The sequence below is a fragment of the Nyctibius grandis genome, chromosome 15, assembly GCF_013368605.1.
Source record: "Nyctibius grandis isolate bNycGra1 chromosome 15, bNycGra1.pri, whole genome shotgun sequence".
NCBI classification, from domain to species: domain Eukaryota; kingdom Metazoa; phylum Chordata; class Aves; order Nyctibiiformes; family Nyctibiidae; genus Nyctibius; species Nyctibius grandis.
Genome location: NC_090672.1, coordinates 9,048,534 through 9,062,858, shown reverse-complemented (window position 1 = coordinate 9,062,858; position 14,325 = coordinate 9,048,534). Strand labels below are relative to the sequence as shown.

At 43.1% G+C, this 14,325-nt stretch overlaps 1 protein-coding gene across 3 annotated transcripts; it reads right to left on the bottom strand.

Moving 5' to 3' along the window:
* Positions 1 to 2,344: 2,344 nt before the first annotated feature.
* Positions 2,345 to 14,285, bottom strand: SCPEP1 (serine carboxypeptidase 1). 3 transcript variants are annotated; one of them, XR_011049247.1, is made up of 14 exons: positions 14,177 to 14,285; positions 12,508 to 12,653; positions 11,472 to 11,561; positions 10,409 to 10,564; positions 9,858 to 9,932; positions 9,565 to 9,637; positions 8,816 to 8,853; positions 8,504 to 8,632; positions 6,906 to 6,990; positions 5,995 to 6,108; positions 5,190 to 5,327; positions 3,928 to 4,091; positions 3,682 to 3,803; positions 2,345 to 3,329 (listed from the first exon to the last, which is right to left on the bottom strand). XR_011049247.1 is itself a non-coding variant. In XM_068413281.1 (13 exons), the coding sequence occupies exons 1-13, from the start codon at positions 14,241 to 14,243 to the stop codon at positions 3,738 to 3,740; spliced, it is 1,341 nt and encodes a 446-aa protein (XP_068269382.1). In that variant the 5' UTR covers positions 14,244 to 14,285; the 3' UTR covers positions 2,345 to 3,737. The 3 variants fall into 3 exon arrangements, 1 of the variants encoding a protein (XP_068269382.1); XR_011049248.1 differs by having other exon boundaries at positions 2,345 to 3,278; XM_068413281.1 differs by having other exon boundaries at positions 2,345 to 3,803.
* Between the last annotated feature and the right edge of the window lie 40 nt (positions 14,286 to 14,325).

Genomic DNA, 14,325 nt, shown 5'->3' with positions numbered 1-14,325 from the left:
CTGATACTAAATCCAAACAGTGATTACTTGTTGTGTCTCAAAACAGATTGTGAGCCAAGTTCAAGTTGGCTGACTAACAGGAGATAAAGGACAGAACAAAAAAAAAAAACAAACCATCCCCCTCGACCAGTGACCAGAATGGTACATTTGTTCCTCCACAAGAGCTACAGCTACTCTTTAACTACCAAACCTATTATATAGCAAATACCAAAAACAGTTTTCAGAGAGGGTGAGCTGTGATTTACTCAAATTCTTACTATTCCTTCATCACTGTCTGTGGGTCAGATAAATTACTCCTCCTTTCCTGAATCCCTTCTGGAAAAACGTGAACATACCCCAGAGTTCAGGAGTGGCACACACAAATTGTGCTGCCATACAGCAGAATGTTTACAGGATAATAGACATAACATGACAATGAAGAAGTGCTCCAAGATTTCCATCTTGCCTCAGTACACACATGTTCTTCTGTTGCAGCTTTGAATCCTGAGATAAGCAGATGTTGCAACATTTCTAAATGTTCATCTTATGAAAAAAAGATATCAACATACAGCTACATGTCCACCATTAAGCCTCAAACTTTAAAGACAAAATTGATAAGCTTTATGTGCCAAATTCCCTTTAGCAATAGCTTATGTGATTCACTCTTCCTATGGCAAAAAGATTTCATGCCAGATTAGTTACATTAGACACAAATATTGTGCCTGCACAGACACCCCTATGGTGGCAAAGAGGGCAGATCTCTTGCCTCCTGCGTTCATCTGTCCACAACAGTCTCAACCTCTGCTGCGTAAGAACAGCTGTAAAAGCTAGATCAAAGGTCCATCCGTCCCATATTCTCTGTGCACCGATGACCATGAGGCACTGGAACACACTGGTTTAAGGCACAGCGGATGCATCAAGTGACCCCTCCCCATTACATCCTCCCAGATCCAGCAAAATAGAAAAGAAAAACACAAAGACACCTGTTTATCACATAGTGGAAAACTTTTAGGTTTCTTTCTCTGGCTTAGAAAAGGTAGAGTTACAGAAAGCCAAAATTGTTCATGCTGAATAGGCAGTGCCGAGTTACTGATTTTAAACACAGTTGCATTTGTTTCTATGAAAATTATCCTCAACTGATGGTGAGCAAAGTAAGTCAGTGGCTCTCAGGCTACCTACGCAATCAAAGCCTGCAGCTGGCAGAGGATCAAATACAAACGCTGGGGTGTTTTCTTTTGACTGGTCCAGCATCTGTAGGAAATCTTATTAATATTTAAATGTCATTCTAATGGGTTTGCCAAGCGACAGCCCTTATCTCAAAATAGCTTACTCAGGAAATCAAAATGGACAAAGTATGTCACTGCTAATCAGATACACAGCAGGACCTGAACTCCTTTCAAAGCAACCAATTTCTTACAGCATCTGCTGGACAGGTGACCTATCTTTGTGATGATCTAGAGCTGTGACACACCAGTTACAAAGCCTTTGGTGAAATAAAAGGAAAGAATCTTCCTTGATAATTCCTTGATTACTGCTTTTTTGTGGTTTGCATTTAAATAGACACTATTTAAGAGCCTGTCTCCATGGGCAAGTATTTTTATTCTAACATGTTCAGATTTGGGATAGCCCCTAAAAATCAACAAATCATTACCACTAGCCTTCTTGAAACTATCTTTTTTCCTCATAGGCCATCTCTTTGCCAACAGGAAAACCTGCAGAAGCTAAAATAAAGCAGGACAAGAAACAGAGGTCTTGGGCCTACCACTGAGCACAAGCTCTATGCAATGTGAATGAATGTCCCGTTTTATAAGGAAGCACAAGAACAGCAGTAAATGTTGCTTTCTGGAGATATCATCTTCACATTTCTTTCCCTCTATCAAGCCCTATAGTATTAGTTATTTAGGCATAATGCAAATTATTGTATGTAACAGGATTCAGGACTACACACCAACTCAAACTGCCCAGGCTCAGACAAACTTATTTGCTTGGCAAGTTATTTTAAAATATTCCAAGAATGCAGATAAGCAGATTGACACACCTCTAGGACCCTCCTCTTATTCTTCTTCATCTAATGTTCAACCAGAAAGAGAACAGAAACAATCGCTGGTTTAATCCTGCCTAGCCATTCTGGGTTGCCCTTCATGCTCTGAAGGAGTGCGCTTTGTGGGAAGGATGGGAGGGGCTGCAGTCCCCAGGGCATGTGCTCCTCATCATGCAATGCAGCCATGGGGGAGAGCACAGACCTGTGCCCTTCCCTCTCAAGTGTGACTGCATCTGCCCCATTTGCAGGAGCTTTACACTGAAAAGCCAAAGCAGAAAAGACGTTATTTTCAAGCAGTCAAATCAATGTGATGCTGAAGAGAGCTGAATTAGACATATTGCATTTATTGAAAACCATGTTTAAAAAAAAAAATCTGGATTCGCATTGCTAAAATTCTCAAGAATACAGTTCAGGCAGAGAACATGAAGAAGGAAAGCAATAATTAGGTGCCAATACTCCAGCTGCTGGGTGATTGCATGTGTATTTACGTAGCATTATGCCTCAGTCCTTGCTAAGCCAACACTATCAGACATTTCATGACAGCTTCAGTTGCTGGAGTAATTGAGGTGTTACTATTTATTTAGGATCCTGACAGCTGGAACAAGCTGTTGCGCCTATCAGACAATAAACAACAGTCACTTTGTGCTCAATAGCAGAAGTCAAATGATGTCTGACCAAGTCTCCTCCTGACTGTGTACTATATAAAACAAGATTTTTCAAAATAATGGTCTCTGCAAGACTTAAAAAAAACTCTAGAAAAATATGGATCAAGATATTGGTTCTAGCTTGTATATCCTTCTTTTAAACACTGCTATTATCTTTCAGAATTATACTATTATTGCTCAAATAATGCTTTCCTTTCCACTCTCCAGGCTAAGCTCATAAGGTTTTAAGAGGCTTCTGTCCATTAGGACTCTCTTCTGCACAGACAAGGGTGTTAAGAGGGCTCCTGCTTCAGCACACAGGAAAGCAGGAATTCCTGCTGGATGTGCTTCAGGTGTTAAGGCTAAAAGGCAAAGTCGGGGTAATGGTCATTCAAGAGAATGAAAACAAGAATAAAACAGTCAGATTAAAAAGGTCAAATCCTCCTCTGTGGAGGTGTTCTCTCTCCATAGCACAGGAAGTGTGAAGAATCTTGGATCCTAACTCAGGCACCTCATCAAGATGAGCTAGATTGTAATTCCTCTGGGGCAGGTCCTCTATCCTCACATCTCCATGTCTTCAGCTTGTAATCCAGCCAGGAGACTCAAGCAGCAGCCTCAGGACAAAGGAAGGAACATTCCACGGCCTCATGAAACAGGTTAGCTCTCTGAGAGGAACAAACAGCAAATCTATCGGGACTCAAATCAGTTTTAGTCTTGGTGTGTGAACAGACAAGAAAGCATTCAGGGAAGGGCAGCTTTTTACAAAAGCACAAAATCCTTCCAAGTCAAAGGCAAAGACTCAGAGCCAGTTTTTTATGACAGTGGACTTCCCTCTGGAAGAGTCATTATGAACAGTGTTAAGGCAGCAAATCACAGCTAACAAATTCAAAAGCAACATCTCATTCAAGGAAAAAAAATGCCTTTCTGTAAGTGCTCGCACACATTATCAGCCAGATCAGAGAGGCTATGGGTGCAAATAGCCATCGTTCCTCCTGTGGCTTATGATCCTGGACTCACATTCTGCAAGGGCACTGACATTCGGCAGGAAGCCATACCAGCTGGTCTCCCCTTCCCTAGTGCTGCTGTTGGGTCACCATCCTGACCATTTTCAGTGCCATCTCTCCTTGATCATACGGTACCTAGCACAGGGATGAGAGCACATGGTAAGCAGCTGCGATAAAGGAAGCAGACAGCAAGCATATATGCATCTTCAGTTTTCTTGCTGATAATGGTGCATCCCACCCCACGAAGTGTATTATTTACCATGTGCCCAGCCTTAAGAATCCAGAAGAAAGCGAAGTTCTCATAGGCCTTGTAGAAAGCAGCTGTCTCAGTGGATTCTGGAGACACGTAGAGTGCCTTCCACCTTTGTTTGCTGAACTGGTCCAAATTAGGCCATTTCAGTTTCCGGATCCATGCCTCCTGGCCTGTTAGAGATAAGAGATATGCTTGATTACCGATACTGACATAGCAACTTGGGAGTCCCAGTTCAGCTGGATGCCCACTGTACTAGATACCAATACAGCAGAGTTAGTGTTCCAGGACACCAAAGGGAACAAAGCTTTAGCCTACATCTGAACTACTGGGAGAATTTACATGTGAACTGCAGCTCAAAATGTGATAAACTGGAGCACCACTAACTCCTGATCTGTTTTGACAGCCTAAATACTCTGTTTCCTGATTTATTGATTGCTATGTTGTTCATGAAGGGCATCTGAATATCTAAGTGGGCAGAGACAGACAAAGGATAAAGCCTTTCACAACACAGAAAGATGTTTGCGCAGTGTGTGACCGCAGATTATTTAAATCAATAAGAAAAGGTGAATGGAAGAGAGCATGGCAGTTTCACAGCATGAGGCATTCCAGCAACACTTGGCCTGGCTCCCAAACTGCCACTTGACCAAGCCTGCATCTTGTAAGCAACAAGGGACAAACAAAGCCCTTGAGTGGCCAAGACATGCAGGTGCCTACACATGTTACTGAGCAGCAAGTGTGACCTCTCTTCAACTGCACCCTCCCTGATTAATTACCAACACCCTTGTTCCATCTCACCTAGCACCATGCTCTCTGCTGCAGGCCATTCAGTGAAGGCTGACTTGTATAGCGCACAAATCCCCAGAGAACAGGATCTTCAAGGCACAGCAGGAGAAGAGAGGGTACTCTCCATATATTTATTCATCTATCCTCATTCTTCATTACATACATACTTATATATGTCTATCCAGAAGAATTCAGTGAATTATTAGCTACCTACTTACTTATGGGCTTCACTGAAACAAGCAATTATTGATGCTGCAGATCCATTTCCCAACAGTATAATGGCAGTAAAGAAATTGCCTCTCTCAGAGGAACGTAAACAAAACATACTAAGAGCTGCTCATTCATGACTGTAGTATATAAGCTTTGCCAGTTAGATAGGAGATTTGCACAGAAGACTGGAGAGATCCAGGTACCAATATTACTGGCAACTTCACGTTCTACTTGTCACGCATTCTGTTCCCAACCCCAGTCAAGAAGTCCCTTACCCATGGTGTCAACAATGAGATCCAGCTGCCCATTATAGACTGTAACATTGACGTTGGCTGCCAAAAGCTGATCAACAATATCAATGACAGGTTTCATGAAGTCCTCAGCCATGTTCTCAAAGACATCTCTGGACTGACCTGGTTGGAACCAGAAAGAAAACAAATTTTAACTGATGGAAGAATGTCATCCCCAAGCTGGGACAGAAGCAACTGGCTAAGGGTCCTAAAATGCAGTTCATGGCTGTATAAAAAAAACCCAGCAGTTCTAGCCCAAAGCTTCAGCCACTGATTTATCAGTCTGAGTAACTAAAGAGAACAAGACAGTAGCCATGCTCCCACTGGAGTTCACACACAGCATTGCGGCTTCTGGCTCCTATTATACACATTCAGCGTGCTGGCATCAGTCCTTTCAGCCTTAATTTCTGTTTTACGCCCTCCCCTCCACACCACGCAGCATTATATTATACCAGATTTCTGGCAGAAAAAAAAACTGACAGAAATTTCAGCAAGATTGCATGAAAGACAGAAACCAGCTGCTGAGACACAGAGGATCTTCTTCCTCTCCCTGTATTTTTAGCTGCTTGGCTAAAGATACAAGCAGCAGAACCGGAACCAGAACCACAACTGCTGCCATGGGCCTGCCCCATTACATGTTCATTTCTGAGAATATGTCCTCTTCTTAGGCCCAAGCATAGTGACAATTTAATGTGACTGCTTACTACAGCGAAGTATCTTCCTACAGACTGCAATGCTGTAAAAGGCAATAATGCACTCATTAGATCCACACTAGCAGACAGGAAAGTACCTCCCCATTTCACACAGTCAGGAATAATTTTTAGCTTCTTTCTGATGGGTCCATTCATCAATTCATTTAGGCTGTCCTTATGCATATTTTTGACATGGCGTTGGTAAAGTCCTACTGAGAAAGAAAGAACCCACTTTGATTAGTGGCACATTTAATCAGTTATCCTGCATAGACAACAATTTTCAGTGTTACAGTCATGGCCAACAAACACTTTTCTAATGAAAATACAACACCACAGAGAGAGATTTGCTTACTTTTACTAGAAACCACTGAAGTCAACCCTTGTTTAGGTCAGGGGATGATATGGGAAGAACCCAACCATCCATTTCTACTTTTGGCTAACACAGCACTTTTTCAGGGGACCAGCTTCTGCTTTAGTCATGATTTCTTCTCGACAGACCAGTTATTTTTGAGCTACAATGCTTAACTTTTGGGACTTAACTGTGCCATTCACCTTCCCTGCTGAAGCCAACACAAAGAGATAAAGAGCTTGAAATAAATTCTATACATTTGTTTTTCACATGGATACATAAACATCATGGAGCAAAGAGTCTAATCAGACTATTTATATTGATGAGACATTTTTGTGTCCCAGCTTGAAGATAGAAACGAGACATTAAGAGGAAGTGACTTAAAGGTCATAAAACTATGTCGCAATTATACTGACTACTTCCTTGGAGTAATTTGTGCCGGATGTATAGGTGGAGGTGTAATCTATAGAAGGGTTGTTCCACATTCCTATTTATCCCTATTTATGCAAGAGCAAACAAGTTTGGCTCAGGAGAATATCAATATCCTTTGGATCTGAAGGCCCCATTTTAAGGATGTGCTAAATTGAGGCTGTTCCCACTATCAGAGTTGAAGGTACACGAATGCAAACACAGAAGCTCAAATACTTAAATACAACTTACAGAGATGGAGATTTTCTTGTTCATTTGATTTCATTTCTGGAACATCCTGAGTCATGATGTTATAAAAGTTCACACTGTTCGTGTTCTGAAAACGCAAGACAATTTCAGTAAAGCTGTAACAAAAACATTTCTCAGATATGAGGAACAGACTCTCTTCTGAAAAAAAAGAGATAAGTCAGTCCTAAATAAAGGACGCTGTGACCTGCCACTTCACTTACACATCAAGAAGATACTTATGGAAAAACTTTGGTTCTACATTTGCTTTGGGAAGTGGGAAGAGTTTTCTCAAGTCTGTATTGCTCACACGTGGGTTGTGCCAGAGATGCTATTTACTTCTCTGAAACAGATGTGAAGTTACAGGAAGCCCTACACCCTGCAAATGACTGCAGATTATCATTACTCATATAGAGACCTGCAACCCCAGATGATGTTTTCAGACGGTGTCTTCTGCCAGATCTCGTCTAGCCTGACACTGCCTCTTGCTCTACATCCTCACAACCTACAACCCTTCAAAATCTCAAATGCTTCCTCAAGAACGTGGCGATACTTATCAGCCACTCCTCTCTTGGAACTGCTAACATCTGGATGAGTCCAAGAATTAGAATGGCAGCTCTGATGCAGACAGCAGACTGCCTGCATGCAAAGGACAAGTGTGATCAGTGTTGCCATTGGAGAAATTACTCGAGATTCTTGAAGCCCTGCTTTATTCAATTTTTGAATCTTTAAAGTTCTGATGCATAGGTCAGAAATCAGCTTACAACAGCAAGCCTAGAAGAGCTGAAGTGCCTGTACCCTGACAGCACTATCACAGCTGGGAGGAGATGACAAGCAGACATGAAGAGAAATGCAAAATGGGAACCACAAGTTCCTTCCAAACAGTAAGAAGTGAAACCAACTGTGTGCAAGGCACTGTCAGTTACAAAACAAAACAAAAGAGCAAGAAAAGAAAGCAGCTCCTGATTAGTTTTTCAGTTTGAGGAAGCCAGAGCCTTACTTGTACTAAAACAAAAACACAAGAAAGAGTGAGATTTTGGAGCAACACTTCAACACGAAAAACAAGAGCAAAACTCTGCCTGTCTTTTAAGCTGGAACTTGCTAAGTAACAACTGCAGCAGCCCACAGTGACAGGACATAACTTGAGGTTCCTTTCCATCCTGTGCACCTGTTGTAGTTCTTTAAATAGAAATCTATGCTTAACCTGGAATTTGTGTCTTGCTGGATGCAGTTTTTGATATTCCAAACAAAGGTTTCAAGGAGATGTAGCTCATTTAAGGTGAAACCAGGTTCTATAGAAATCAATGGGACTCGTTGCATGCTAAAAATTAAGTATCTGTTTAAGTGATGTGCCAGGTTGAAACCTTGATGCAATACTGCAAGCCCATGTGGGTCACCCCACCCACTGCCTCCTACAATCACACAGTGCTGCACAGCAACAGCTCTTTTACATCAGCACTGGGATAAAACATATACTGGCAAAAGTGACTGGGCAGGGGGTTGGAGGATTCACGCCAACACAGTGCTCATAGAAAGGATAACCTGAAATTGTGTGCCTCCCCAGGCACCAGTTAGTTATTAATGCTCGTCAAAGAAGATCTCACCTCTTCAATGACACTTTCAGCCTTGCCCCAGAGCTCAGTGGCCAGCCCATATTGATTTTTATTTATTGCATCCATTATTTCTTTGGCAACAGCAGTCACCTCTGCTAGACCATTATCATCAAGGAGCGACTGGAAGATAAACACAAAAGAGGACAATTTTAATTGTAATTTCACATTCATTTCTCGCTAACAGTCTCCATGCATTTGAGGCTTTATTCTGGCTAAGAGCTAACCTTAAAAATCAACATCCATTTATACTGTATGGCAGTACAAATAATCAGGTGAGGACCAAGAGTTTAATAAGGTACTTACAGTGCTGTAAAGGTAGGGCCCCCAAGACAGCACAGAGTCTAAAGAAACAGAACAAATTTCAAACATCTAAGTTTTTGACATACGATTTCCTTTACTTTTCCTTTATTGTAGCAAGAATGATTGTGACAAAAATATATGTAGATGAAATAATCAGTATAAAGGTACTGTCAGTTCAGTTTAGCCCAAAGGTTATGTACCACAGAGCAGGTTCTTTACAAATCCTGAGAACCAATAAAAGCACTGCAATGTCATTAACCCCCTAAACATTAATCAGTGAAATTTACTTAAAGCAACAGACGTTCTTACCAAAATGTTCTTACCCCAACACTGCAGCACACTGCTAGAACATGGGGGGAGATCTGACTAGTGAATGGGCATTGTCTAAACTGAACTGTTTGCAAAAGTTACAGGGGAAAAAATCTAGTTATAAACCAAACCTGTTTTATAACAAGTTTGTTTATAAGGACTCAAGGATAGGGACATTTCACCACCACCCCACTTCAAATGCAACTATGCTTCTCACTGACTTTGCTCTCTGACTTTTCATAATCTAGATACCTTCTACAGGTAGATTCTTCAATCACAGCTTGCAATGTTGAAGTATTTCTTTTTGATTTACCACACTCGCTAGAGAGTTAATTCACTTAAGGCAGGGCTGGCATTTTTGACTCTAGGTACCCATGGAATGATAAAAAAGTAACAGAACAAAACAACAACAACCACCCACAATCTGAGGATTTTAAACATACCCAAAGGAGAAATCCATGAGTCTCCAAGAGCAGTCCCCATAAAATTGCACTTTATGATCCCTTTTTGAACAGCCTTGGTGAATAAGAGAAAAACAAAAACAAACAAACCACAAAAAAAAAAATAGTAAACTTTTAGTTATATATTCATGACTCTAGAACCAGTTTTCTTTAAGTGAAAAAAATAAGCAGCAGTCTCAAGTAGGAAACGGGGACAGTATATTCCAGGAAATATAAGTACTTGTAGAACACCATGTTTTAAAGTGAAAAGTGAACTACATCCTCCAACTACTTACCTCATGCAACTCTAAAGCAATGCCAGCAGCCATTTTACCTCCATAAGATTCAGAAAATATGTAGAATGGGATGGTCTGGAGAGAGAGAAAAGCCACACAATGAACCTGTTGGGCAGAAGATACCTCCAACCATCTCCATGTCCCACAGAACCCAGGCACTGGCTGTTCACCTCTCACTATCAAACACTGGATATTTTTCTGATTCTACACTGCAGATAAGATTTCTGTAATGTCCTGGTGTAATTACTGCGGGAAGTTCTGAAGGCACTTCAGTATTTTGGAACTAGCAACAGCCGTGATCCTACATGCGTCTCGGATTGCACGACAGACAATAATCCACCCATTGCTTATCTAACTAGCATCAAATTCAAGATACAACTCCTGAATTGTGGGAAATAAGAGGCAGAGGTTATACCTGCACTGACTCCCACCAAATGCATGCTACCTAGTAGCAAACACTGCCCATGTGGAAGGCTGTTCACTAATTGCTTTTGAGATCTGTTTAAAAGCAAAGAAAAATATGATTCTAACCAAGAATTCAAATCACTTACCTGGAATTCTGTTCTACACGTGAAGAATTCTTCAAGGAAAACCATCATATCAGAAACTACTGTGGTAAGGTTTTTGGCAAACAAGCTAAAATCATCCACATAACTGAATCCAGTGCCCACAGGATTATCCACAAACAAGATACTGGCTGCCTGCAACTGTACAAGCAGAAAGAAGGTTTGCGTGAAACCTCAGTTCAGCACCACCACAAATCTTAGTTTTGATGGCACAAATGTTTAACTGAGCCACCGAAACTCTGGCCCTGAAAGAACTTGCAGAAAAATTAGGTGCAAGTCCAAAAGCGAGAATGGTACAGGTGAGACTTGTCTGTCAGAAACTAAAATAAGAGAGTTTTTCTTTTGGGTTGCTGGGCTTTTGTGAAATTGCTATAGCAAATGCTATAGCTGTATAGTTACAAGCATACAAATAAAATCAATAGATCAGCACACTGATAGCTAGCATTGCTCAAAGCAGCAAGGCTCACAAATAAAGAGGTACAACATAAGGTCCTTCAATTTGCCTAATCTGCAATAAGGCACCCAAGAAACCCCAGTGATCCAAGGGCAGATCACCCGTACGATCTAGGAAACTACACAGTAGTTAGACTATTGGTAGCTCAGAGCACAAATACATTTCATTGAATAAACTTCCACCTTCACAGGCAGATGTAATTTGTTTTCCCTAGAAGGCCATACTAGACTTGCAATTACAAGCCATTGGTTATATGTTACTGGCCATCCAGAAAAACCTCTATGACTGTATGCAATGAAGCTACGATCTGAAATAACAGCTTGAATTTCCCTGCTCTCAGTTTCCCAGACATCTGCAATTCACAAATTCATGGAAGCCCAGACATATTCCATCAAATCAAATTAACAGGTCTATTCTTCAGTTCTTTACAAGGATACTCCTATAAGCCAATTTATTAACCACACTATTTTAAGATGAAATATTATAGTTCTATTGAACTTTAAACTGTTCTGTGTATTTTGCATAGCAATCATCTGCTTACACAAGCAACAAACACTTGCAATCAGTAATTAGAAGCTGAACTATGTACTATACCCAGGTTGTATTTCTTGGTTTCATTTCTTTGTCTAATGGACCAATTTCTTCAAAGTTCCCAAACCCACAGCCTGAAGCTCCCGGACCTCCCTGTGGGGAAATACCAAATGACAAATAAGTTAAAAGGCAGCATGGTATAGAAATGACAGAGAGGAGAAAAATAAAGGCAAGGCAGTAAGTATAACGACAGATCGTAAATTTTTTAAAAAAGGCTTTTGTACTACATGTTAATTTGCCAAGAAGGCTCTCTTCCTCATCGTCTTTCATTATGCGTACACATGCCATTTCTGAAAGCAAGAATTTAAACAGAGAAGCAGTCGCTCACTTGTGAAAGTGTCTAATGAGTTGCATGCTATGTGAGCACAGTTTCAAAGCCCTTCCCCTTATTCCCTTAACACGAATGCAAAAGTTAGCTGTCTACAGAGGTTTGCAAGTCATTAGTTTTATCAGCATGTAGAGCATGTGCATTTCACTCTGAAGAAATAACCCAGAAGGAAAAAGACCAAGTCATCAAGTGATTATATTCAACATTAACTTCTGAAATGTACTGCTGGAGGTGAATGTGGAGCACACACCACTGCTTTTATCAAACAGTGATTGAATGGGACTGATCTCTAAACAATCAGAGTCTTTCTTACTTGTTTCCTTTTAAAAATCTTTCTAAATCTCTGATTATTTTATCTACTCGCTCTCTCTGAGCATTGTTTAGACTGTAAGCTTTCCAGGAAAGGAACAGTGACGCTATAATGTACTTGTAGTGTCTGGCACAAAAAGCACTACTGTTGTACAAAAGATAAGAACAACTTCTATTTCTGCCGTTTAACCTGATGAAAGTCACCCTAGTTGAGGGCACCCCACAACTGCAGAACGATATTTTCATTATTTCTTCCTAACCTGAACACCTCACTCACAAGATGAGTCATTTAGAGTCGGGCAATTTTGAATCACATTTCCACAGAGCTGCGAGATACCTGTCAGACTGGACCAGGCACAGATGGAAAGAATTATTGTTGAAGTGTCTTTCACCAAACCTTACCTGAAGCCACAAGATGAGAGGTAATTCTGTGAAGTCTTTGGTTGGGTTATTTGCATAGTAGAGCCACCAGAACATGTGGGCCTTGCTTCGAACTTGCACATAGCCCCACAGCTCTTTGGGCTCTTGGGATTGCCTCAGAACTACACCTTGGGAGGGGGAAATAAAAATAAAGAGCAGCTAGGTAAAAAGGCTCAGCTTTGAGCTTTCCACCAGATTTGTTCCAAAACATTACATCTCAATCTTGGCTGTGATAATTAGAAGTGCTTCCATTAAAAAAAATTACTATAAGAAACCTGCCTATACTTACACCCACACAACTAGCTGAGTTATCACCAATGAATGAAGTTAAGTGTGTAATTAAGTGCTTACTGATCAGGGCCTGACATTACAGCGGCTGCCGAAATAGCAGCCCAATAGCTAGGGTAATTTTTTTCTATCAGGGAAACATTTAAACTCTCTTGAAGGCCTGGGCTGAAAGTACAGCCCCAGTAGATATGATGGATAACTCACGCCAGCTTCAGGGGCACCAGGGCTCCTTCAGAGATCCAACACTTTGATCTCAGTCTCTTGGAGGTTCAAATAATTTTAAGAGTCCCCAAGGAGAGCAAAGGCAGGATAGACAGAAGGGTCACTTCTGAATGAACCCAGGATCTAATCCTAAACTCAATTAAGCTGGTAGGGCCTTGTCAACTTAAGCAGTCAGTCTATTCTCTATCTAGGATACAGAACTTCCCAAAAAACAGGCCTTTGAAACAACATCCCTCCATCTTCTCAACCACAACAGAAGGCTGCAGCCCACTGGAGAAGCAGCAATAAAGCTTTTTCAGGCCACAGTGCCCTGTCTTTGCTGACCCACAGGACACAGGGTGAACAGGTTCTATCAGTGGGGACAACACCACACATTCTTGATCAGCCGTCACTGCCACAGCAGTGACACCCCGATACGGCTGTTTTGCTCCTTGCAGCCCTGACCCAAAGGGTCTCTCAGGTAAAACACTGCCCACGAGCAACGGCCAGGACCACGCTCCTGCCAGCCGCTACCAGACAGCACCGCAATAACCTCACCCTTACAGGCACGCTTGCTCGCCTGGCTGCTCCACGGTCCCTCGCAGCTACCAAGGAATGGAAGAGGGTCTGGGGGTCTTTTTCAGGGAGGACAGGTGACAGCTCAGGGTAACACAGCCAGCACAAGCGCTGCCCTGTTTGTGGGGAGCCTCTCCCACCCAGTTTACCCAGGGAAAGAAACTGGGACCTGAATTTCCACGTTCCTGCTCCAAAAGGGTTCGCTGGGGCTCCGGGGAGCACAGACCCCCGTCAGCCGGGGTGGCAAGAGGCGACTCCCGAGGTGACGACAGTCTCGGCAGACACGGCGACAGCCCCGGCTGGGGCCGCGTCCGACCGCGCACGGGCCCGCCCCGAGCTCGACCTGCTCCCGCCGCGGCTCGCACCGGGCTCCCCGCAGCGCCGGCACTTTGGCCACCCCCTCCGCCGCGTCCCGCCCGGCTACCAGCCCCGGCGCGGCGGCGAGGCTCCCAAACCTCCCACGGCTCAGCCCGGGCCCTTCCCGGCAGCAGCCGCGGGACGTGCCGTGCCCGGAGGCTCTCACTCCGGGGCTGCCCGGGGCACGGCCGCAGGGAAGGGCGCACCCCCCCGTCCCTCAGCCCCGTACCTGCCGCCAGCACGGCCAGCGGGAGCAGGAGCAGCGTCGGCCCCGCCACGGCACGCACCGGCCCCATCCCGCCAACAGCCCCCGGCGCCCGCGGCCGCGCGGTCACGTGCGCGGGGACCAGCCCGGCCCCGCCCCCCCCGCCCGCAGGG

Excerpts from the sequence above, each read along its gene's own strand:
- SCPEP1 (XM_068413281.1), bottom strand. The coding sequence starts at position 14,243 with ATGGGGCCGGTGCGTGCCGTGGCGGGGCCGACGCTGCTCCTGCTCCCG. Across the intron at positions 9,638-9,857 it reads TTGCTTTAGAGTTGCATGAG|GCTGTTCAAAAAGGGATCAT; the intron begins GTAAGTAGTTGG and ends TTATTCACCAAG. Across the intron at positions 3,804-3,927 it reads TTCTTAAGGCTGGGCACATG|GTACCGTATGATCAAGGAGA; the intron begins GTAAATAATACA and ends TCCCTGTGCTAG.